The sequence below is a fragment of the Ovis canadensis genome, chromosome 1, assembly GCF_042477335.2.
Source record: "Ovis canadensis isolate MfBH-ARS-UI-01 breed Bighorn chromosome 1, ARS-UI_OviCan_v2, whole genome shotgun sequence".
Classification (NCBI taxonomy): domain Eukaryota; kingdom Metazoa; phylum Chordata; class Mammalia; order Artiodactyla; family Bovidae; genus Ovis; species Ovis canadensis.
In genome coordinates, this window is record NC_091245.1 from 230178446 (window position 1) to 230202287 (window position 23842).

At 36.5% G+C, this 23842-nt stretch overlaps 1 protein-coding gene across 6 annotated transcripts in view; it reads left to right on the forward strand.

Moving 5' to 3' along the window:
- The window catches only part of IFT80 (intraflagellar transport 80), a 133780-nt gene that overhangs the window by 15472 nt on the left and 94466 nt on the right, over positions 1 to 23842 (forward strand). For 5 of the 6 annotated variants that reach the window (XM_069561454.1, XM_069561430.1, XM_069561465.1 and 2 more), the window contains 4 exons: positions 1094 to 1315; positions 12168 to 12278; positions 14004 to 14072; positions 23556 to 23665. In XM_069561454.1, coding sequence (XP_069417555.1) covers positions 1094 to 1315; positions 12168 to 12278; positions 14004 to 14072; positions 23556 to 23665 — 512 coding nt within the window. Of the gene's footprint in view, positions 1 to 1092; positions 1316 to 12167; positions 12279 to 14003; positions 14073 to 23555; positions 23666 to 23842 lie in introns of all 6 variants that reach the window. The other variant, XM_070289403.1, reaches the window with a different exon arrangement.

A 23842-nucleotide genomic window follows, 5' to 3' on the forward strand; every position in this document is an offset into this window, starting at 1 on the left:
TCAGACCCTTCTATAATTTCATTTTTTACCTTTCTGGTTATTTGCTTAATCTATCATAATTTGAAGTATTAAAAAAACTTAGAACATCCCAGAATAATTATGGCACATAGTCTCTTTCTTTTTTCTTAGAGTTTATTGATTGCTTGGATAGAAAGCATTGATGAAAACAGAAGGAAGTAAAATGATTATACAATAACAACAAAAGAGCAAACAATCCAACTAGGATGATATGGTAATATAGAAATCCATATATAAACAGGAGAAAGCATCTCTCATGAAAGACAATCTAAAGTTCCTTCTCTAGGATACACAACTCTGCTAGGGTAAGAGCCTGTTCTAATGGAGGAAGTAAGGGCCAGTTTAGTACCTCAATTTATAGAAATCTACTTGATAAATCAGAGACCAAAAAATAGGTTAAAGTAAGAATTTTAGGGTTTATGTCTTATCCATATCACCTTGTGTGGGCAGTAAATTGTAACTGAATTACTTCCTGAATTTAATGTCAGGAAGTTTGATAGGATTTTAGTTTCAGCTATTAAGCTGTAAATTTTTTCCTGGGTAAATTATTATGTCATTTAAGCAGGTATTTAACTGTTAGATTTCAGTGTTCTTTTAGCAGTTGATTTTTAAAAACTTATCAAAATGATACATGCTTATTCTAATAACAATACAGATATAGGTAAATTAAAAAAATACATATTTCCCTTTTTCCCCACTTATCCTACAACAGATTAGAGTAGACCTTTCATTCCTTTTAATCCGTTAGGTGTCTTTCTGCATCTTTTGGCCTTGTTTATAGAATCTTGTGTAACACATTAAAATTTTTTTCATGTATTAAATCTTTCTTTTTTTCTCTTTTGGCACCTGGGTTTCTTATCCTGCTTTCCATTCTTCTTACAACTGTTTTGATAGGTGCTTATTTTCCTTTCCTTATATGGAAAAAATATGAAAGTCATACACTAAAAAATAGGTTTTGAAGCTTGAAACATTTGGCCCTATTTTATACTGTTCTTATAATGTGCATCTGCAAGATATTGTGTTTGTTAAAACTGAAGGCTTTTGTGTGTTTTATGTCTCCTTAATATGGTGACACATCAAGAATTAGTAAGCTGTGTGGGCTGGACTACTGCTGAAGAGCTGTATTCATGTAGTGATGATCACCAGATAGTGAAGTGGAACTTGTTAACCGGTGAAACAAGTCAAATAGTAAAGCTGCCTGATGATATTTACCCAATAGACCTTCATTGGTTTCCAAAAAGTTTAGGCATAAAGAAACAAACTCAAGCAGAAATATTTGTCCTCACAAGTTCTGATGGTAAGTTTTTAATAAACATTATTTGCTCATCTTTGTTTGTAAAAGATACTGCTTCTTAGTATGATTTATGTTTTGAGTTGTTTGTCCATTTCCTATGTGGTCAGTTGGTCTGACCAACTGTCACAGAAGAAAGTGAGTTAAACTGGCATATACTGAAATCAAGTGTGAACCTTGGGCTTTACTTTTTCTGTTTTCACAGATATTGTTGTGCTTTTAACAGTTTTGGTTTCTAATTTCTTAAAGTTTAACAGTGTAAAATAACCACACTAACAATAGGTATAACACACATTCATTTAGTAAGGTCTCTAATAAAGTCTTTATTTTCTAGTATGTGCTAATTTGGGCTTCCCAGATGGCACTAGTAGCCAATGCGGGAGATGTAAGAGATGCAGGTTGGATCCCTGGGTTGGGAAGATCCCCTGGAAAAGGACATGGCAACCCACTCCACTGTTCTTACCTGGAGAATCCAATGGACAGAGGAGCTTGGCAGGCTACAGTGTGAAGAGTCAGACAGGACTGAAGCAACTTAGCACGCATACTAATTTTCACTTACAGAGGTGGAAAGTAGTTTGATCATAGCCTTATTATTGGTGAGTGAAAGGCACCATTTTTCTACTTTTTAAGATGTTTTTGTTTCTTAGAAATAACTTGAACTGTTTTCTGTCTGTGTGTGCTCGTGTGCTAAGTTGCCTCAGTCGTGTCTGACTCTTTGCGATCCTATGGACTGTAACCTGCCAGGCTCCTCTGTCCATGGGAATTCTCCAGGCAAGAATACTGGAGTGGGTTGCCATGCCCTTCTCCAGGGGATCTTCCCAACCCAAGGATTGAACCCATGTCTCTGATGTCTCCTGCAATGGCAGGCGGGTTCTTTACTAGTGCCACCTGGGAAGCCCTTTCCATCTGTATTACACTTTTTATCTTTGGTGTCAGTTAGGAGTACTTTCATCAAAGTAACAGTAACTTATTAGGCTAACAACTTACTTACGCACAGCTAGAGTTTTCTGGTTTACCTAGCTCCTGGGGAAGATCTTTAAGCACAGAGGCAGCAGGCCCCTAACCCTTACCATCTCTTGGACAGACTCTCCCCAGGTGAGCATGAATGGCAGCCAGCAGCCCAAGGCTTAATTTACAAGAAGAGGAAAATCAGCAGACACAGTGCCTCTTCCTCAGTCCCTCTTGCAGTCACCTTGCAGAAAGGGTCCAAGCTTGGGTCATGTGCCCATCGCTAAGTGAATCATTTTAGTCAAGGGATTGGGACACTGATTGCCTGAGCATGGCAGGCCTTTGGCCACTGTGGAAAGGGAAAGAGAAGAGGGCTTTTGTAACCAGAAGAAGAAAGGGATGTTACGGCAAACAATCACATCAGATCCCAGTTCTTCTACAGGCAGAATGTATGGCAAATTTTAAACTTACTTCCTGAATCTTGATTAGATGAAATATTGTATGAAAGTATTTAATACAGTGCCTAGTGCTTACAAGATTGACTCTGAAAAGAGCTAGACTTGTTTACCTCTGATGATAATATGAAGGGTAGACTTAAAAAAACTTAATTTTGATATAATTTCACATTTATAGAAAAGATGTAAGAATTGTACAGATAATTTCCTGCATATTCTTTATTCATATTCACTTATTGTTAACATTTTGTCCCATGTACTTTATCATTGCTACTTTTTTCTCTCTCTTCTGCCCCCCACACATACTTTTTCCTGAAACATTTGAGAGTAATTTACAGACATCCCACTTTAACCATATATCAGTTCAGTTCAGTTCAGTCGCTCAGTTGTGTCCAACTCTTCACAACCCCATGGACTACAGCACACAAACCCTCCCTGTCCATCACCAATTCCGGGAATCTACTCAAACTCATCTCCATTGAGTCGGTGATGCCATCCAACCGTCTCATCCTCTGTCGTCGCCTTCTCCTCCTGCCTTCCATCTTTGCCAATATCAGGGTCTTTTCCAATGAGTCAGCTCTTCGCATCAGGTGGCCAAAGTATTGGAGTTTCAGCTTTAGCATCAGTCCTTCCAAAGAACACCCAGAACTGATCTCCTTTAGGATGGACTGGTTGGATCTCCTTGCAGTCCAAGGGACTCCCAAGAGTCTTCTCTAACACCACAGTTCAAAAGCATCTATTCTTCGGTGCTCAGCTTCTTTGTAGTCCAACTCTCACATCCATAATTGACTACTGGAAAAACCATAGCCTTGACTAGATGGACCTTTGTTGGTAAAGTAATGTCTCTGCTTTTTAATATGCTGTCTAAATTGGTCATAACTTTCCTTCCAAGAAGCAAGTGTCTTTTAATTTCATGGTTGCAATTGCCATCTGCAGTGATTTTGGAGCCCCCCAAAATAAAGTCAGCTACTGTTTCCACTATTTCCCCATCTATTTGCCATGAAGTGATGGGACTGGATGCCATGATCTTAGTTTTCTGAATGTTGAGCTTTAAGCCAACTTTTTCACTCTCCTCTTTCACTTTCATCAAGAGGCTCTTTAGTTCTTCTTCACTTTCTGCCATAAGGGTGGTGTCATCTACATATCCGAGGTTATTGCTGTTTCTCCCAGCAGTCTTGATTCCAGCTTGTGCTTCATCCAGCCCAGCATTTCTCATGATGTATAAATTAATTAAGCAGGGTGACAATATACAGCCTTGACGTACCCCTTTCCTTTTTTGGAACCAGTCTGTTGTTCCATGTCCAGTTCTAGCTGTTGTTTCCTGACCTGCATATAAGTTTCTCAAGAGGCAGGTCAGGTGGTCTGGTATTCCCATCTCTCTCAGAATTTTCCACAGTTTATTGTGATCCACACAGTTAAAGGCTTTGGCATAGTCAATAAAGCAGAAATAGCTGTTTTTCGGGAACTCTCTTGCTTTTTCGATGATCCAGCGGTTGTTGGCAATTTAATTTCCGGTTCCTCTGCCTATTCTAAAACCAGCTTGAGCATCTGGAATTTCATGGTTCATGTATTGCTAAAGCCTGGCTTGGAGAATTTTGAGCATTACTTTACTAGCATGAGAGATGAGTGCGATTGTGTGGTAGTTTGAGCATTCTTTGGCATTGCCTTTCTTTGGGATTGGAATGAACACTGACCTTTTCCAGTCCTGTGACCACTGCTGAGTTTTCCAAATTTGCTGGCATATTGAGTGCAGCACTTTCACAGCATCATCTTCCAGGATTTGAAATAGCTCAACTGGAATTCCATCAACCTCCACTAGCTTTGTTCATAGTGATGCTTCCTAAGGCCCACTTGACTTGACTTCCAGGATGTCTAGCTCTAGGTGAGTGATCACACCATAGTGATTATTTGGATCGTGAAGCTCTTTTTTGTACAGTTCTTCTGTGTATTCGAGCCACCTCTTCTCAATAGCTTCTGCTTCTGTTAGGTCCATACCATTTCTTTCTTTTATTGAGCCTATCTTTGCATGAAGTGTTCCCTTGGTATCTGATTGTAAGTGAGTGATCACACCATCATGATTACCTTTGTCATTAACCATATATGGTGCTGCTGCTGCTGCAGCTAAGTCGCTTCAGTCGTGTCCGACTCGGTGCGACCCCATAGACGGCAGCCCACCAGGCTCCCCGTCCCTGGGATTCTCCAGGCAAGAGTACTGGAGTGGGTTGCCATTGCCTTCTCCGTTAACCATATATACTTCAATGCATTTCCTAAGAGTAGAATTTTTCTGTTACTTAACCACAATACATTGATCAAAATCAGGAAATTTAACACTGATACAATATTGTTATCTAATCTACAGTTTGTATTCAAATTTTAGCAAGTGTCCTAATTATTTCTTTTATAGAAATTTTTTTTCTTATAAAGAATAATATTGTTTTTATCATATCTCATTAATCCTTTAACCTGGAGGAAATCCTCCATCTTTCTTTTATGATCTCGACTGTTTTAAAGACTATGGGCCTGTTATTCTTATAGAATGTCCAATCAATTAACTTTTGTCTGATGTTTTTTTATGATTAAATTCAGCTATACATTTTTAACAGTAATACTTAAGGCATCAGAGTGGAAAATTCATAATTCTGGTTTGACCCTTTACGGGTGACATTAACTTTGATTACTTTGAAAGGTTGTATTCACTAAATTAATCTACAGTGAAAGTGAAAGTGAAGTCGCTCAGTTGTGTCCAACTCTTTGCGACCCCATGGACTGTAGCCTACCAGGCTTCTTCATCCATGGGATTTTCCAGGCAAGAGTACTGGAGTGGGTTGCCACTTCCTTCTCCACTATAAAGTTAATATTTTCCCCTTTTAGTAAATAATTTCTAAATGGATACTTTCAGACTATATAAAAATATTCTCTTCCTCCTCAAATTTTCTCCCACTATCTTAGAATTTAAGACTCTTAGCTGAGTTATTTGTTACTAAGATGGTTGCCAAATGATATTTTTTAAAATTCCATAATATCTTTTATATTGATTAGCTGATATTCTACTTCAAGGAAGAGCCTTCTGTCTCCCGCCCATTTGTTTATTTGTTTACTTACATCAGATTAGACTCATAGATTCTTATTTCATTTTATGTTATTCGTTCTTTTCTATAATTAGCAAATAATTGCTTTACAGTGTTGTGTTGATTTCTGCCATATGACAACATAAATCAATTATAACTATACCTCCCACCCCACCCCCCATCCCATCCATTGTTTTATTTCTTGAGCATCCTATCACTATCATTTACAAATTTTAATGCTAAAATTGCCCCAGATTTGGCCAGTGGGAGCTCCATGAAGCCAGGTCAAATGAATTTTTGTTTTGCCATGGAGGGTGTGTTTCCTCATCTTTTGAGCACTTTGCTGGCACAAGATGTTCCAGGCTCATTTCGTACTTTCTCAGTCCCAACTTCCAAATCAGCTGTTTCTCCAAGGAGATGTGTTCTTTTTTTGTGTGCTTAATGATATCTAAAAACTAAGATGAGAGTGCTGCTGCTGCTGCTAAGTCGCTTCAGTTGTGTCCGACTCTGTGCGACCCCACAGATGGCAGCCCACCAGGCTCCACCATCCTAGGATTCTTAAGGCAAGAACACTGGAGTGGGTTGCCATTTCCTTCTCCAATGCATGAAAGTGAAAAGTGAAAGTGAAGTCGCTCAGTAAGTGTCCGACTCTTGGTGACCCCATGGACTACAGCCTACCAGGCTCCTCCATCCATGGGATTTTCCAGGCAAGAGTACTGGAGTGGATTGCCATTGCCTTCTCCGGATGAGAGTGCTAGGTGTGTGCATTTCAGTGGGATATGTTTGCTTCAAGGCCCTCTCATAGGATGGAGCTAAGAAATATATGTTACAAACATACATATCTATAGCTATTTCTTCCTCCCTTCCTCCCTCCCCCGCTTCCTTTACCTCCTTCCCCTTCCTCCTACATTTCCTCCCTCCCTTCCTTCCATGGTTCCTTCCCGTGACAAAAGCCATAAGTTAATTTTGGTACTGCCAATTCTAGTTCAGCACTGCAGGGTTAATTCTAGGCATTTTTCTTGATACTTGGAAACAGTGTGGAAGCTTGGCTCCCATTATTATCAGTATGTTTACTCACTTGTTTAATTCTACAATACATAGTAGGTTGTTTTAGAATTGCTAATCCATATAATTTCAAAAAAAATAAAAGTTTAATATTTGTTTTTGTGCTTGTGTGTTTAGTTGTGTCTGACTTGTGACCCCCTAGACTGTAACTCTCCAGGCTCCTCTGTCCATGAAATTTTCCAGGCAAGAATACTGGAATAGGTTGCCATTTCCTTCCCCATGAGAAACTGTATTTTATTTTTAGGTTTATTACAAAGTAAAAAAAATAAGGTAACCTACCACAACTAGATGTGGGTAAAAGAGAGAACCAAAGCAGAGTAGTTGAGTCTTTTCTCCTAGGTGGAATTACGAATATCTTGGCTCTTGTGAAAGAGAAAGTAAAAGATGGTAGTTCAAAGGAAAAAAGTGGAAGAGTGAGACTAGAAACAGAATCCAGAAATAAAAATGAAAAATGAAATGAAAAAGAAATATTCAAAAATAGAAGAAAGTGGATCCCACTGGAAGATGGTTGGTCAAGGGTTTCCTGCCAGATAAACATCTGAGATCATTTTTATATATGGATGCTGTGTTCTCTGCTAATCAAATACTATAAAAAGAAGTATTATTCTGGTTTGAAAATACATATAATATGAGATCTACACTCAACACATTTTTAAAATATAAATTTATTTATTTTAATTGGAGGTTAATTACAATATTGTATTGGTTTTGCCATACATCAACATGGATCCGCCACAGGTATACATGTGTCTTAACACATTTTTAAGTGTATGAAAGTGAAAGAAAGTGCAAGTGAAGTCACTCAGTCGTTTCCAACTGTTTGCGACCCCATGGATTGTAGCCTATCAGGCTGCTCTGTCCATGGGATTTTCTAGGCAGGAGTGCTGGAGTGGATTGTCATTTCCTTCTCCAGGGGATCTTCCTGACCCAGGAATCGAACCCGGGTCTCCCACATAGTAGACAAACGCTTTACCGTCTGAGCCACCAGGGAAGCCAATATTTAATAATTATATATATATTATATATGTGTATATATATAAACACGGAGAAACATATATGTATTTATATAATTTTGTGTAACGACAATGTTGTACAGCAGATTGCTAGACCTTTTCACTTTGTATGATGTTAACCCAATACTTAAAATTTTTTTCTTCAAAATTTAATTCATTGCTTGAGTTTCCGTCTTATAGTTGGCACCAGCTTTCTTCTGTTGACTTTTCTCCCCCAAGGCTGACAAAAAAGGTTACAGATTTTGGAGTTCATCACTGTTCCCTTTGTTATGCTCTCTTCATCTTCTGTGTTAGTGGTAACATTAAGAAAAAAACCCAACAAACATGGGATTTGGGGGTCAGATCCTGAAGTATATAAAGCAGACTCTTGCCAAGTATTTTGTCTCTCCAATAATTCTCTCTTCACCATTATTACCTCTTTTTTGAATATTTCATGCAGCTGTATCCTACTTTTTAGAGGTGATATATCTTTCACAATGTGTTAAAAGATTTATATTTAAAGAAGAATTATGTGAAATGCATTAGGGGAACTGCTTTGTAAAGGAATTCTGGTGTAAAATCTCTTGTAAATCCAATAAACACTCCTTAAATTAGTGAAAGTTGAATTTTTTATACATTGTTAAATATCTTAAAGTAAGCCTTTTATTCTCTTACTGGTTAATAAGTACATTTAAAATCCCAATTTAAAAAGAATTTTTGTGTTCATTTCTTTTTATCAGAAGTTAGTGGTTACTGATCTCTTTGGCTATTTACAACCATTTGCCAAAACATTTCTGCTATAAAGCAGTCTGCAAAAGTGGTCATGTGACCTTTTTTCTAATATCCTATTCCAAGCCTTCTCATGTTTCCATGGACATTTCTTAAGGCATTTCTAACTTTGAGAAATGTGTTTCATATAATTTTAATCTACTACCTCTGTTCTTTTAAATAGCATTTTCCTCTTTTTAGTGTATCTTTAATAATAGATACATTTTTTACATTTGGCTGTAAATATGCATGTTTTTTACCCAAATCATCCACTGTTTAATCAATGAATTGCTATCAATTAAATAAATAAATAAATTGTTTATATTCTCTTCCCAATCCTACCCTTAACAAATAATTAGAGGTAATTTATTTGGTCTCTAGTTTTTTGGTCTAGCACTTTTAAAAATTTATAGAAAAGCTGAAGGGAAGAAGAACCAAAATCGTTAAAGGAATAATTATGTTTAAAAAATTTTTTTGATATATGTAGTTTTATACTTAGGCTTTACTTGGGTTGTGCTATTCAAGCAATGTGTAACAATCAGACAAATTACAAAGGTCAAAGATTTACTGAGTGCCAAATCTGTGCAAAGAGCTGGCCTTAGTTGTCTCAGTGTATGTCTTCTGTGAGGTTGTGGAAAGTAAGAATTCAGCATTTGTCAGAAAGTCAGATTACATATTTTAGGATAAGAAATATCAGTGATCAAAGTACATAAAATTTCTAAATATGTTGAAAAGAAATTTATGGACCTTTCATTTATGGTTCACGAGTTGCTTTGTTAATCTATTTGATGATAGATTCATTCATGACATGTAGCAATTCAGTATGTTGATATTTTGTGTTAGGCAGCATGCTAACATTTAGTGAAATAGATTGGATAAAGTAAATATTGGCCACTCACTATATGTCATCTTTCTAGTTTCCTCTTTTGAAATCCACCCCTATTCATATTTTTAATGCATTAAAAAAGTATATCCAAATTAATTTTTTTAGTCTCATAAAGAGAGTACTAGTACAGTTGAATTCAAAGTAATCTTGTTACATTGAAAAATGACCCAGAGGCAAATAGAAAATTAAAAGGAAGATATGAGGAAAAGTAGATGGCACTAGTGGGTGGTTAGATGAAGGAAAGGGGTAGTTTATTGATGAGGGCCTAGAAAATAAATGATCAGATTGAATGAGAGAAAAAAGAATGTCAGAGTCTTAAGTTACTAAGTATGGTTACTGAGTTGGTTAAACTTAATGAATGCTATTTATGTAAAAGCACTACTGCAAATAAAACTATGACTAAGACATGGCCCCTTGAAAAGAATTACAGCCCAATGAAAAATGCTGCAACAGAGCTACAAATAATATGCAGTGTGTGTAAAATGCAGGAATGATTTTGTTGATGGAAATGGTTTGGCGGTCAGTGAAATAACCACAAGATGCTAGGTATAAAATATTTGAAAACCGTCTGTATTAGAATTCTCCAGAGAAACGTTTTAAAGCCCACCTAATGCATCTGACTTAAATATATTTTTAATGAATTGTTAGTAAGAATCTTGAGAAGTCTTAAGTTAAAAATGAATTCAAACAAATCCTTTGAGGCAAAATCTGATTAGGCAAGCCACATAATTACTTTATAGCAAAAAAAGATATACATTTTTTGAGGGGGGGTGGAATTTCTAATTCCACTTACAGTTGGCTCTCAGTATCCAAGGGGTTTGGTTCCAGGACCCCTGTAGATACTAAAATCTACAGATGGCAAAGTCCCTTGTATAAAATGGCATAGTATTTGCACATAACCTACACACATCCTCCCATATACTTTAAGTCATCTGTGAAAGTGAAAGTGAAGTTGCTTAGTTGTGTGGGACTCTGCTACCCCATGGACTGTAGCCCACCAAGCTCTGCTGTCCACGGGATTGTTCAGGCAAAATACTGGAGTGGGTTGTCATTTCCTTCTCCAGGGGATCTTCCCAACCCAGGGATCGAACCTGGGTCTCCTGCATTGCAGGCAGACTTTTTACCCTCTGAGCCACTAGGGAAGCAAGTCATCTCTAGACATCTCTAGACTGCTTATAATACCTAGTACAATACAAATGCCGTGTAAATAGTTGTAAATACAATGTAAATGCTATGTAAATAGTTGATGGTGCAGGGCAAATTCAAGTTCTGTTTTTGGAGCTTTCTGGGCTTTTTTGTTTGTTTTTTGGTAGGTTGAGTCCAAGGATTTCAGAACCTTTGAATATGGAGGACCAACTGTACTTAATTATTTTATCAAAAACTATATATTACTAGACTTCATGATCATTCAAAACAACACTGCAGTTGTTTTGGCTTCCTGTAGTACTTTTGGAGAAGGCAATGGCGCCCCACTCCAGTACTCTTGCCTGGAAAATCCCCATGGACAGAGGAGCCTGATAGGCTGCAGTCCGTGGGGTCGCCACGAGTCGGACACGACTGAGCGACTTCGCTTTCACTTTTCACTTTCATACATTGGAGAAGGAAATGCTAGCCCACTCCAGTGTTCTTGCTTGGAGAATCCCAGGGACGGGGGAGCCTGGCGGGCTGCCGTCTATGGGGTCGCACAGAGTCGGACATGACTGAAGTGACTTAGCAGCAGTAGTACTTATTCTTTGTATAGTTGATTTGTTCCCTTGACATCTCTTAAATACTTTGCAATACTTGTAATGTAAGTCAGGTGCATTAGGTGGCTTTAAAATGTTTTCTGCTGTTTGCCTATAAATGTGTGAACTTTCGATGACAGCAACCAAATAACCTACTTCTTTTTGTCTACCCAGTGCCTGGTACAGTATAAAATAAGGCAAGGATTTAAAACATTTGGGCTTGTCCGTTAAATTAAAGAAGGAGGCCTTTAGACTTGAGGTGACTCTAATGGTGTATACTTCAGCAAGTCAAAATCTAAGCCTGTAAATGAATGCTTCAAGATTACAAAATTGAAACTGAAGGATAACCAATCACAGACAGCCAACTAGGCTTTAGGATATAGTCAGTCAGTAATATCCTTAGTTTTGTCATTTCTCTGTACCTGAGCTCCTGTCATTGGAGCACTCCTAACCACTTAAGGTTTGGCACTGCTAAATTGGAATTGATTTCTGTGCAAATAAACTCAGTATTTTTCAATATGCCTCAGTTTTTAAAATTTTTTTAACAGTGTTCAACTATTTAGATCTCCATAATTCCTTCTACAACCTGTTTTTCAGGTTATATAACTTTTTCTAGCTTTTCTATAACCGTTTTTTAAAAAAAGCATAACTTCAAAATTCTGTTTAAACAGAAGACTTTGTTGATATTCCTCTTGGGTTCCTTTGACCATATTCCAGTGGAATTTTATTGTCCCTCTGAACTATCGTAGTATCATATATATATTCTGTCATACCACTTGTTTCAAGGTTTTGTAATTTCACTTTTGTGCCTGTTTTTCAGAATAATTATTTTATTTGCCCTGTATCTCTGATGCCTAGCACCATGCTGACTAGTCTAATAGTTGGTACTCAACAGATGCTTGTTGATTGGATAAATTTATAAAATAGATTTCTCAAGTATAATTTCTTTTAGGCAAATTTCATCTGATTTCTAAGTTAGGAAGAGTGGAAAAAAGTGTGGACGCTCACAGTGGAGCAGTGCTGGCAGGACGATGGAATTATGAAGGAACAGCATTAGTTACAGGTAAGTTATCTGCAGAAATGACATTTAAAATGAATTTTTTAAAGAAAAATTTCCAGAAGAACAGAATGTTTTAATTTAGCAGTAGTGTCTTTTATCTAATAGCAAGTAATTGGCACAGTATTGATCTAGACTGCTATATAATGTTATAATTCAGAGTGTCATATTAGTTTTCTTACATGGCTAATGGAGAACATTCTGTCAAGAAGGTTTTGAAATAATCAGATATTGAGTAAATGTAAGTTTTAATTCTTCAAAATATTCTCATTTAAATATGTGTGTGTGTGTGCGTGTGCCCATGCGTGCACATTAGTTGCTCTGTCGTATCTGACTCTTTGCGACCCCATGGACTGTAACTTGCCAGGCTTCTCTGTCCATGGAATTCTCCAGGCAAGAATACTGGAGTGGGCTGCCATTCCTTTCTCTAGGGGATCTTCCTGACCCAGGGATCAAACCTGGGTCTCCTGCATTACAGCCAGATTCTTTACCATCTGAGCCATCAAAATTCAAAATTTTCTCATTTAACTTTACTCCTTTCTATCTCTCTTCCATATCCTTCCCTATTGAGGGTTTCTCATCTTCATCTGTTATATTAGATATCTATTGTTGTATGACAGATTATCCCAAAAGTTAGTGACTTAAGATAACATGTATTAGCTAAGAGTTTCTGTGAGACAGGGAACATTTAGCTGGGTGGTTCTGTCTCAGAATCAAGAAGCTGGATGGGGCTGCAGTCATATGAAGCCCTACTGGGGCTGGATAGTTCCAAGATGGCTCACTCACATGGCTGTTGGCAAGAGGTCCTACTTCCTCTGTGACTCTATGACTGAGGCCTAACTTAGTTCCTTACAGCGTGGACTTCTCCATAGGGCTACTGGAATGGTCTTACAGCAAGTGTGACCGCTGGAGATTCTCTCTGGGTGAATGATCCAAGAGAGAAGGATGGAAGCCACCATATATTTTATGACCCACCCTTGGATGTCATACTCCATCATTTCCACCATATTTTATTAGAAGCAAGTCACTAAGTATTAGTGACTGAAGGAGAGAGAAATTAAGCTTAACTTCTTAAAAGAGAGAATAACAGAGAATTTGTAGTTATATTTGAAAACCATGACACCTGTCCCCTGGGCCTTTTGTAGGACTTTTATCAGTGAGTTGTCTCTTGTCTTGCCTGTTTATTCAACTTCTCCTTTTCCAGTTTTTTTTTCTTTTTCCCAGCATGTAAATGTGTTTAGATGCTATTTATCTTGAAAATTGAGGAAAAAGAAATAAAAATCCTTCCTCTAATAAATAACTCTAGCTACGATTTCCTCTTTCTTTCTTTCCTTTTCAGGCAAACTGTTCAAAAGAGTAGTCTGTTACTTCACTCCATTCAGTCCCCAAGTCCCTGGAATTTGGCTTTAACTCTTCTTATTACACTGAAAACACTTTTCTTAGAGTGCTTCTTGGATGGAGATGTCAGTGAAAATAGAGAGCATTATTTGAATCTTCTAAGATTAAAGGAAAAACAATTATTGTCATGAAAGTTAGGCTACTTTGATAAAATTGTTTCAAAGTAATTTCAGGTAAATTTTTTAGTTGTGAAGCAGTGACATATAATTAGAGAAACTTGTGTCTGAATTTTAAATGTGCATTAGTGTAGATAGAGTTGATTTTTATATGTAAATGTAATGTTTACATTTATTTCCTATAGGTAAAATATTAATTATTATTTTCTTTTTATAGTTGGAGAAGATGGGCAAATAAAAATATGGTCAAAGACTGGAATGCTAAGATCGACATTAGCTCATCAAGGTATGTATTATAAATGTCTTAACATTTTCCTATAAAAACAGTCTAATATAGTTCCTCAGATTGATTTTGGTCACGTTCAAAACCTGAAATCTCTCACTTCTATTTAAACTTTTTCCTCTTACTTTCATGTTTCCTGATGGGGCATGGTGACTTTTATTTGAGCTCAGAAATGTAAGAAATACTCAAGGACTTTTTCTTTGTTAATGAATCTATAAAAATAGAGTTATAGGCTAGTGATTCTTTTTAATAGAACTCTGAAGCATTATGTGCATATTCTATCTGAAATAGCATAGGGTGTCTAATAATAGAATACATTCAATATCCATACTTAATAATTCTAATAACTTCTTAATATTAGCACCCTTTCTGAATTATGTTGCACGTTTGATTTCAGTGCTAATGAAGGGGAACAGACACTTTCGTGATCCAAAACTTGGTAAAATAAAACTGCTTAGAACAGCATCTTGGTTTTCCATACTCATTGGGAAGAAGTGCCTATAAAATCAATCCAGAAGTCAGATTAATGTTGTCTTGAGCACATATCTGCTTCAGAGATAGATTGCCAAAAAGCTTGCAGACTGTTCTTCAGAATTATATGATAAAGTCATATTGTGAAGCATCTCCAACAACGGACTTCCAAAAATTTGCAGATTTCATTTTTTAAATTATGTTCACTCTTAGGATAGTGTTAAAATAGTTATATTTCTTTAGCTACACATTAACCAAATGTTAGCAAAAGTAACCATAAGTGATATGTAGTGATTATCTCCTGAGGTTAAGTCTTTGGTACAGATGATCTCCAAGTAGAATGTTTATCCATGAGTAGAAAATTCAGAGTTCATAGAAACATTCATGAGCAAATTTCAGTTAGGAAAAAAATGTTAATTTATTGTTTCTTTAGTAATAAAGTATATCTTTAGAAAATAAATTTTATTTTAAGCTAATAAGAATAGGCATTTACTTTTGGTTTTATAATTTTTGTTACTGCTAATAATTTGGCATTCTTACCTTATGATGTCTGACTTATAAGCAACTACAAAATTCTTTTAGAGATTATTATCACCCCCTTGGAGCTGAGGCTGCAGTTCTTTTCAGCTGTAGCTGCTACTGATACATACCCTTTTTTCCTGTCTTTTCTATTCTACTAAATATATTGCCTAGAGAAGACACAGATCTTCAGAGAAATTTTGAAAGCTTATCTTATTGCCCACCACAATAATCTGAATTTTTACCTGAGATTCTTCACCAGTTGTCACCATAAGGCTCCTTTTCTTTCTTTAAATTCTTCATAGTCGTCTCCTTCCCTTTGATTACCCCTGGGATCTACCATTTTGGACTTTCCAAAGTCTAAAGTTGAAACTTGGACTAAGTTGCTTAACATAAACGTTGTTAATGATAGAGGGTAGAAGACATAGCACTTTCGGTTCAGTGCTGTGATTTGTCTGTATAATGGGTCTGGAAAACAGATTGCTGCTTATTTCACTCTTATACAGAAAATGCATTTAGAATTCCCAGACTTGCAGAGGAAGTTTGGAAACCCAATATATTCATGAATTAAGGACTTTTCATTCATCAAAGGCTACAGATGGCCTGTGTCCTGAATCTAGCCCACTAGCATGGTCCAGGCCCAGCATTAAAGATTAGGATATTTTACATTCTTATATGGATCTCTTAGGTATCCTGAAAAATTGGAAGAACTGGCAACGTTAAGTCTGCTTTCCAGAATAAATACAATCAGCTGGAGTTCAGTGGTGGCTGTGCCATTTTTAGTTGGATTTTAAACTTCTCTTAGTTTTCTTACACTCCACGTAGGATACTTTACTCATTTATGTTACGTGGTAGAACACAACATAAACCTCTGAAGGGATTTGGGTTTACAACTCCTATTTTCAATAATGTGTGTTTGTGCTCAATTGTGTCTGACTCTGCGATCCCATGGACTACAGCCCCCAGGCTCCTCTGTCCCTGTTTTTTTCCAGGCAATAATACTGGAGTGGGTTGCCATTTCCTACTCCCAGTTTTCAATAATAGTGATCATAAAAGTTTGATTGTTCGTATATGCCTTGCAGGGAGTGCTTACATCTTTTTAAAGTATAAATTTTTAATAGATACTAATTCACATAGTTCAGAATTTGAAGTGTAAAAAAGGGTATAAAGTTATCTCTTAAATACTACCCTTGTCTTTCATATTACCCCTGTTTTCTGGCCACCCAGAAAACATTCCCAGAGGCATACTGCATCTACTACAATATGCTCCTTACTTGTTTTCACTTGAATTGTGAACTGCATTGGATATAGTTTCATATCAGTAAATTAAAGTCTTCTTCAAGTTTTCTTTTTCAAAGTAAACATACAATTTTACATTCCCACTAGAAATATATGAAGGTTCCAATTTCTCCAAATCCTCAACACTTGTTACTATATTTTTATTATAATCATCTTAGTGACTGTGAAGTAGTATCTCATTGTAGTTTTGGTTTGCATTTCTGTTATGACTAATGATGTTGAGCCTCTTTTCATGTACTTTATGGCTGTTTGTAGATCTTGTTTGAAGAAATACCTATTAAAATTCTTTGCACATTTTTAAATTGGGTTGTGTTTTTATTGTCGAGTTGTAAGATTTCTTTGTGTATTCTGGTTAATAGACCATTGGGTTATATGATTTGCAACTTGGATATTTGATTTCCCCATTCTGTGGGTTTCCTTTTCATTTTATTGATGATACCTTTTGAAGCACAGAAGTTTCTTTTTTTTAATATTTATTTTATTTTTGGCTGTGCTGGGTCTTTGTTGCAACACATGGGCTCTTCGTTGCTTCATGCAGGCTTTCTCTAGTTGTACAGTATGTGGGCTTCTCATTTGGGTGGCTTCTCTTTTTGTGGACCACAGGCTCTAGGGCATGTGGACTCAGTATTGTGGCCACAGGCTTAGTTGCTCCATCCTGGTCTATCTGAGACCAGGGATCAAACCCTATCCTCTGCATTGGCAGGAGGATTTTGAACTACTGGACAACCAGGGAAGTCTCTTAAGCACAAAAGTTTTGATGAAATTCAGTTTATCTATTTTTTGTTGATTGTTTATGTTTTGGTGTTATATCTAAGAAACTATTGCCAAATCCAAAATCATGGAGACTTACACCTGTATTTTCTTGTAAGAGTTTTATAGTTTTAGTGTGTACATTTAGGTCAATGATCTATTTTGAGTTGGTTTTTGTGTATGGTATTTATTTTGGAGAGGGATGGATGGTGCTTTTTTTGTTCATTCCTTCCAGATAAATGGATAAATAGGATTTTCTTAAAAGCTAAATTACATATTATGTCATATAGGATAGGTAATTTTATTATGTATTCATTGACTCACATAATGGTATTTTACACCAGCATTCCAAATGGCTCCAATTTCCTTAATATCAAATGCTGTTAAATTGCTGATCATTTTTATCCTATTTGAATCTTGTTATTCTTCTTACTCAAGGTTTATGTTAATTATGAGATTAATGAGCAAAACTAAATTATGTAGATTTTATTTTAGTTAACCCATTAGTATTTCAGCTTAATAACTAGTATCTTTTTCTAGGTTAAAAATTATAAATTCACTATAGAACCATGATTTTAATTTATGAATTTTTGGTCATTGTTCCCACCCACACTTTCCTAGTAAGCATAGAGTTTCCCCGTTTTATTTCTGGGAAAAATCAATGGAGAAGTTAAGTTGTAATGACATTAACCCTGAAGGAAAAGTCCCTAGTTATTTATAAAGTTTGTTTGATTTGTTATAGGCTACAAGTTTTGAGGATAGTTATAAATCTAATCTACTGAGAGCTAATTGCTAAAATCTCAAGTAAAATGACCAAGGCAGGTGGAGGTGGGGGATGCTGAGCTCCTTTGAGGAGAAAAACTAAATTTTGACACAAAAATGGAATAACATAAGCCTGAATTACTCTAAGACTTGGAATTATGTAAACAATATTGAAAACACTTTATGATTTTTTTACTACATGTCCATGTTAATTGTACTTATTCCTTGATGAATAGAAAAATTCCTGAATTCATTTCTTGATAATTGGAGGCAGACATAAAGATAGAAAAAGTCATAGTCATCCCCTTCTCCAATGCAGAAGAAGCATTAATTTTGTTTTTTAGTGGGATAGGGATGGAATTTGACTATGTTTAAAAATGATTCTTACTGGTGCTTATCAAGAGTTATTTTTCCTTATTAGAGAAAAGTAATATGTAGGCCAAGAATAATTATAATGATGCCCTATCTTGCAATACATTGTATATTTTAATTATAAATTAAAATTGGAAGAGAGAAATACTTACAGTATTTAAGAACATTTAAGAACCTTTAAGAACATTTCCCTTACTGTATTCAAATGGATTAAAGAGATGACAAAACATGGAAGCTACCTATAATGAATTTAGTAAAGGAAATATAAGTAACACAAGGCAGGGTGTGCTGGTTGCCTTAAGGCATTGTGGGAAGACAGGAAGGCAGAGATGAATGCTTTGAGGGGAGAGAAGGTGTCAGAATACCTTCTCTGGTAAATACTGCAGCATCTTTTAACTAGACTTTGAAGGATAAAGAAATTAGGTAGGGAAATGGGCTTGTTGGCAATGCAGCGGAGCTCCGGAGGAAGTTAGATGATCAGAGGCACAGAGGCAGATTAGCATAAAGCCTGGGAGTCAGGTGAAGGGGAGTGGACCCCTTGGGCCAAGTGTAGACTGTGTGAGGGATGTTACTGCCAGAGGGACCAAGACACAGATAACCTCAGACATTAAATGAAGGGGGTTGGAATTTATACTTTTTCTTTTAAAAAATTTATTTTTATTTGTTTGACTGTGGTCTTAGTCGGAGAATGTGGGATCTAGTTCCTTGACCAGGAATTGAACTCAAGGGCCCCCTGCATTGGGAGCAGGGAATCCTAGCCACTGGACCACCAGGGAAGTCTGGTTGGAGTTTGTTCTATAACCATATAAAAATCTTTAAAAGATGAGCAGGAGAGTAAGAGATAAAGCCTGTTTCTTCAGGTAGGTTTTGTTGTTGTTTTAGTCTCTAAGTCATGTCTGACTTTTGGCAACCCCGTGGACTGTAGCCTGCAACTCTCCTCTGTCCATGGAATTTCCCAGGCAAGAATCCTGGATTGGGTTGCATTTCATTCTCTAGGGGATCTTCCTGACCCAAAGACTCAACCTGCATCTCCTGCTTGACAGGTGGATTCTTTACGACTGTGCCACCTGGGAAACTCTTTAGGAAGATTACCTTAGCAGTAGGATGTAGGATCAATTAGAGGAGGTAGAGGTTACGTTGGGGTGACTGGTAAGGAGGTTACTGAGGTGTTCTCTGCTAATGTACAGTGAGGCTTGAACAGAGATGGTGATGAGAGTGGTTGAAAAAAGTGCGTAGTTCTCAGTGGCTGAGAGGAATGATCGCCCTGTAAAGAGGTGAATAATTCAGAGGAAGAATGAATGAGGGAGTACATGGGGAGGGATAATATACAAATATGTAGAGTATGACGTTTTGGCATGTCTTTGGGATAGACGGAAATTTGTTAGAACTCAGAAATAAAGGCTGAAATATTAATGTGAGAGTCTGTTACAGAAAGGTGAAAAGTGAAGCTATGGAGGAAGTTGAGATCCCCAAGGGAGAGGTGACTGAGGATAGAAAGTAAAGAAACACATACCTTCATTTTAGCTTTTTTTCTCTGTACTGACCTGGTGACATACACAGCCAAAAAGTTGTTTGGTTTTTTTTTTTGAGGAATAAGTTCCACTTGATATTACTTATTTGTTAGTAGATGTCTCTACAAATAGAATGAAAGGGAAATAATTCTTTGTTTTTGAATTCTTAATGATTTGACCACCAAAGAAATTGAAAAGCTTCCTGGCAAATATTGCAGCATATTTTAACTAGGTTTTAAAGCATAAAGTGCCTACTCCCATGAGCAACACAATAACAAATGGTTGCTTATTTCATTACAAAGTAGTAGTGGTGGTTACTAATAGATAGTGCTTATAGAGTGCCAAATTCTTCTCTACCTTCTTATGTTCACTCGGTGTAGACCTATACTGCATTCAACACAAAGGTAGCTAATGCTTCATGGTAATAGTGAAGAGTTTGTTTCAAAAGCATTCTTAAAAACATGTAAAAACAACATTTTAGGGGATACCTTTAGTATGAATGTGAAAAACATGGTGTATTTGACCATGTACTTCCTTAAAACAATTGAAATACATTTTTGTCTCCTTCTGTGGTTTAAAATGCCTTCAACAGGTTGAAAGAATTTAGATAATTTGTTTTACAGAGAGATAAGGGTCTGACATTTAACACAACCCCAGGTGCATGTGGTTTCTTAAAAAATGTCAAAAAGATCACATGATCTTAGTGTACAAAGTCAGAAAAACAAGATCTTTTTGAGTGTCTTAACTGAAATAGAGCATAAATAAAAATTCCCAGTATAAAAAGCAAGAAATTAATTATTACAAAACTGTTTATGTTTTTTGTCCATTTTTGTTAAAGATGAAATTTATAACATCTCATTACATGATTTGCTAAATTTTTTGTTGTAAAGTTTTTTAACCTGAAGGCTATATTTCCATACTGACTTATGGAAATCATTATGAAGCTATTTCATCCACATTCAATAATCTTCTCCAGAACCACCTAAATCAAAGTTGTATAGCAATAAAGACATGCATATATACAGGAATTTCACACTTAGCATTTTATTCTAAATGTAAAGAATGAATATAAAGACACATTCTCTTAGCTCTTGATGTTACATACATTTTGAATTTTGCTGATTAGGAAGCTGTAACTAATAAGGCAGCTGTTGATCTTATTTAGGATTGCTTATTTATCATAAAAAATTCCTTTTGTTTTTGGATTGAGGGAATGTGATTAAAAACCACATATTTTAACAAAGGAATTGCTTAAATATTCCTCTATAAGCTTATTTTGTTTTATTCTTTAAGTTACTATACCTGTTTCTTTAACAGTATTATTGTTTAAAAAATTATCTTATAAGCAGGAAATGAATAATCTCCACATCCCAACACAGGAGGTAAGTATTCTGAAGATTTATAAGGTTTATAAACAAGGAAATGGTGACACAGCTGACTTAATGGGGCCACAGATTCAATGTGAAAGAGGACATAAGAGTCCCTAGCTCTTCATCCTATACCCCAAACCATGTCTTTTACCACAACTAAAAGGCTAGAGTCACATCCTGTATAACTCAATGGGAGTTGTGTTTACTGAATTATTTCCTTGGGGGCAGATGTTTGTCATAGTTTTGTATACACTGAGGAAAGTGTAATTTTACTGAGTGTATTCATGAAGCTTTGATAATTGATAATTAAAATATATAAATTTACTTTTTTGCACAATAATTGCAACTGTAATAATGGAATAAAGAAGGAACCTGTAATTCACTCCCATATTTCCTTATAGTGCTTACCAAGAATCACATTTGGAATATCTGAAATTTTGATTTACATTTTCTGGGGAGTTTATTACAGTTGAACTCTGTTCATTTGGAGATTTACTTTGAAGCCCAGGTTAGCTCCTGGCTACTCCCAGATAATGTTCCAAGAGAATGTAGTTACTAAGAATAGAAGAAGTACCTTCTGAGGTGAGCCATCTCATTGGCCATCTGTAGGTTCCTCTGAATCAAGACAATCCTAGGTGTCACCAACTGACCAGGAAATTTAGACCCTGTATGATATCTAACCTATACTATGGAGGGAATGCTTATGGAGTTTTTTGGATTAGGTCTAAATCAGATTTTCTAAGTCCTCTAAGTCTGGTTCCCATCACTTCATGGCAAATAGAAGGGGGCAAAGTGGAAACAGTGACATGTTTTATTTTCTTGGGCTCCAAAATCACTGCAGAGGGTGACCACAGCCATGAAATTAAAAGATACTTGCTCCTTGGAAGGAAAGTATGACAAACCTAGATAGGGTGTTAAAAAGCAGAGACAACACTTTGCTGACAAAGTCAAAGCTATGGTTTTTCCAGTAGTCATGTATGGATGTGAGAGTTGGACCATAAAAAAAGCTGAGTGCCAAAGAATTGATGATTTTGAACTGTGGTATTGGAGAAGACTCTTGAGAGTCTCTTGGACAGTAAGGAGATCAAACCAGTCAGTCCTAAAGGAAATCAACCTTGAATATTTTTTAGAAGGACTGATGCTGATGCTGAAGCTCCAGTACTTTGGCTACCTGATGGGAAGAGCTGACTCATTGGAAAGGAACCTGATGCTGGGAAAGATTGAAGGCAGGAAGAGAAGGGGATGACACAGAATGAGATGGTTGGATGGCATTACCGACTCAATGGGCATGAATCTGAGTAACCTCCCAGAGATAGTGATGGACAGGGAAGCCTAGCGTGCTGTAGTCCGTGGAGTTGCAAAGAGTCAGACATGACTTAGCAACTGAACAACAAAGAGTCCTGTAAAGCACTGAGTTGTTGTTTTAGTTGCGAAGTCTTTTGTGACCCCATGGACTATTGGCTCCTCTGTCCATGGGATTTCCTAGGCAAAATACTGGAGTGGGTTACCATTTCCTTCTCCAGGGAATCTTCCCAACCCAGGGATCAAACCCAAGTCTCCTGCATCTTATACATTGGCAGGTGGATTCTTTATCGCTGTGCCACCTGGGAAACCCAATTAGAGCGTTTATCTTACTGAAATTTACTCCCTGTTGATTGCTGATTGCTCCCTGTTGATTCAATCAGTTGGGTTTTCCATTTCAATAAACACATCTTACTGATTGCTCATAAATCCTTAGATTCAGATTTCATTTTACTGTGAATGTAAATTCCTGAAAGATTTATTCACTTATTCACATAAATTCAGCTACTATAATAGCCTGACTTAGGAATCCTAGACAATTTTTAAAAGCTTGATTTTATAAATATAAATGGGTTAATATTTTATAGTTAATTGTATAACCTTGATTCACTTCCCTAATGAATATATTCTAATGAATAGGTAACTGGGTCAGACAGTGGACTGCAGATAATGCTCTCAATTGATATGATATTCATTTTTTAAAAAATAGGCTCAAACAAAGCATAGTCTTCCAGAAGATATTAGGTAATCTGTGAAGTAATCAAAGTAAAAAATACCTAAATCTTATCTCTAGGATTCCTGTCCTAGGAAATTGAAAACAGATTTACCCAGTATGGTGGGTAAATCAAACTTGTACCTTTCCCATGGAAGTGGAGTCAACTTTATCCTGGCAATACTTTAGCCTAACTTTCAGGCCAAAGCCACACTTGATAGAGAGCAAAACTTTCCCTAACCTCTTATTTACTTTGCCTTTTATGTTTCAGTATCAGGCTATATACTCCAGTTTGGATAGTCCACTGAGTAAGGAGGAAATGAAATGATACCCCAAATTGGTTTTTTGACTTTCCTAAATCTCTGTTTTATAAAACATGATAATTAAAGCTTATCTTTTTCTTTTTTCTTTTTACCAGGAACACCAGTGTATTCAGTAGCATGGGGCCCTGATTCAGAAAAGGTTCTTTATACAGCAGGCAAGCAACTGATCATTAAACCGCTTCAACCAAATGCTAAAATTTTACAGGTACTTCTCAGGCATTTGTAAATTGTTATCAGGATCTGCCAGACTGCTCAGTAAGAGGTCACTTTCTTAGGAGTCCCTTTCTTCTGGGGGTGGTCTTATTATAGTCGAGGCTTTTAAGTGTGTGGTTTTATCACCCTTTATAGTCCCTTGGACTGCAAGGAGATCCAACCAGTCCAT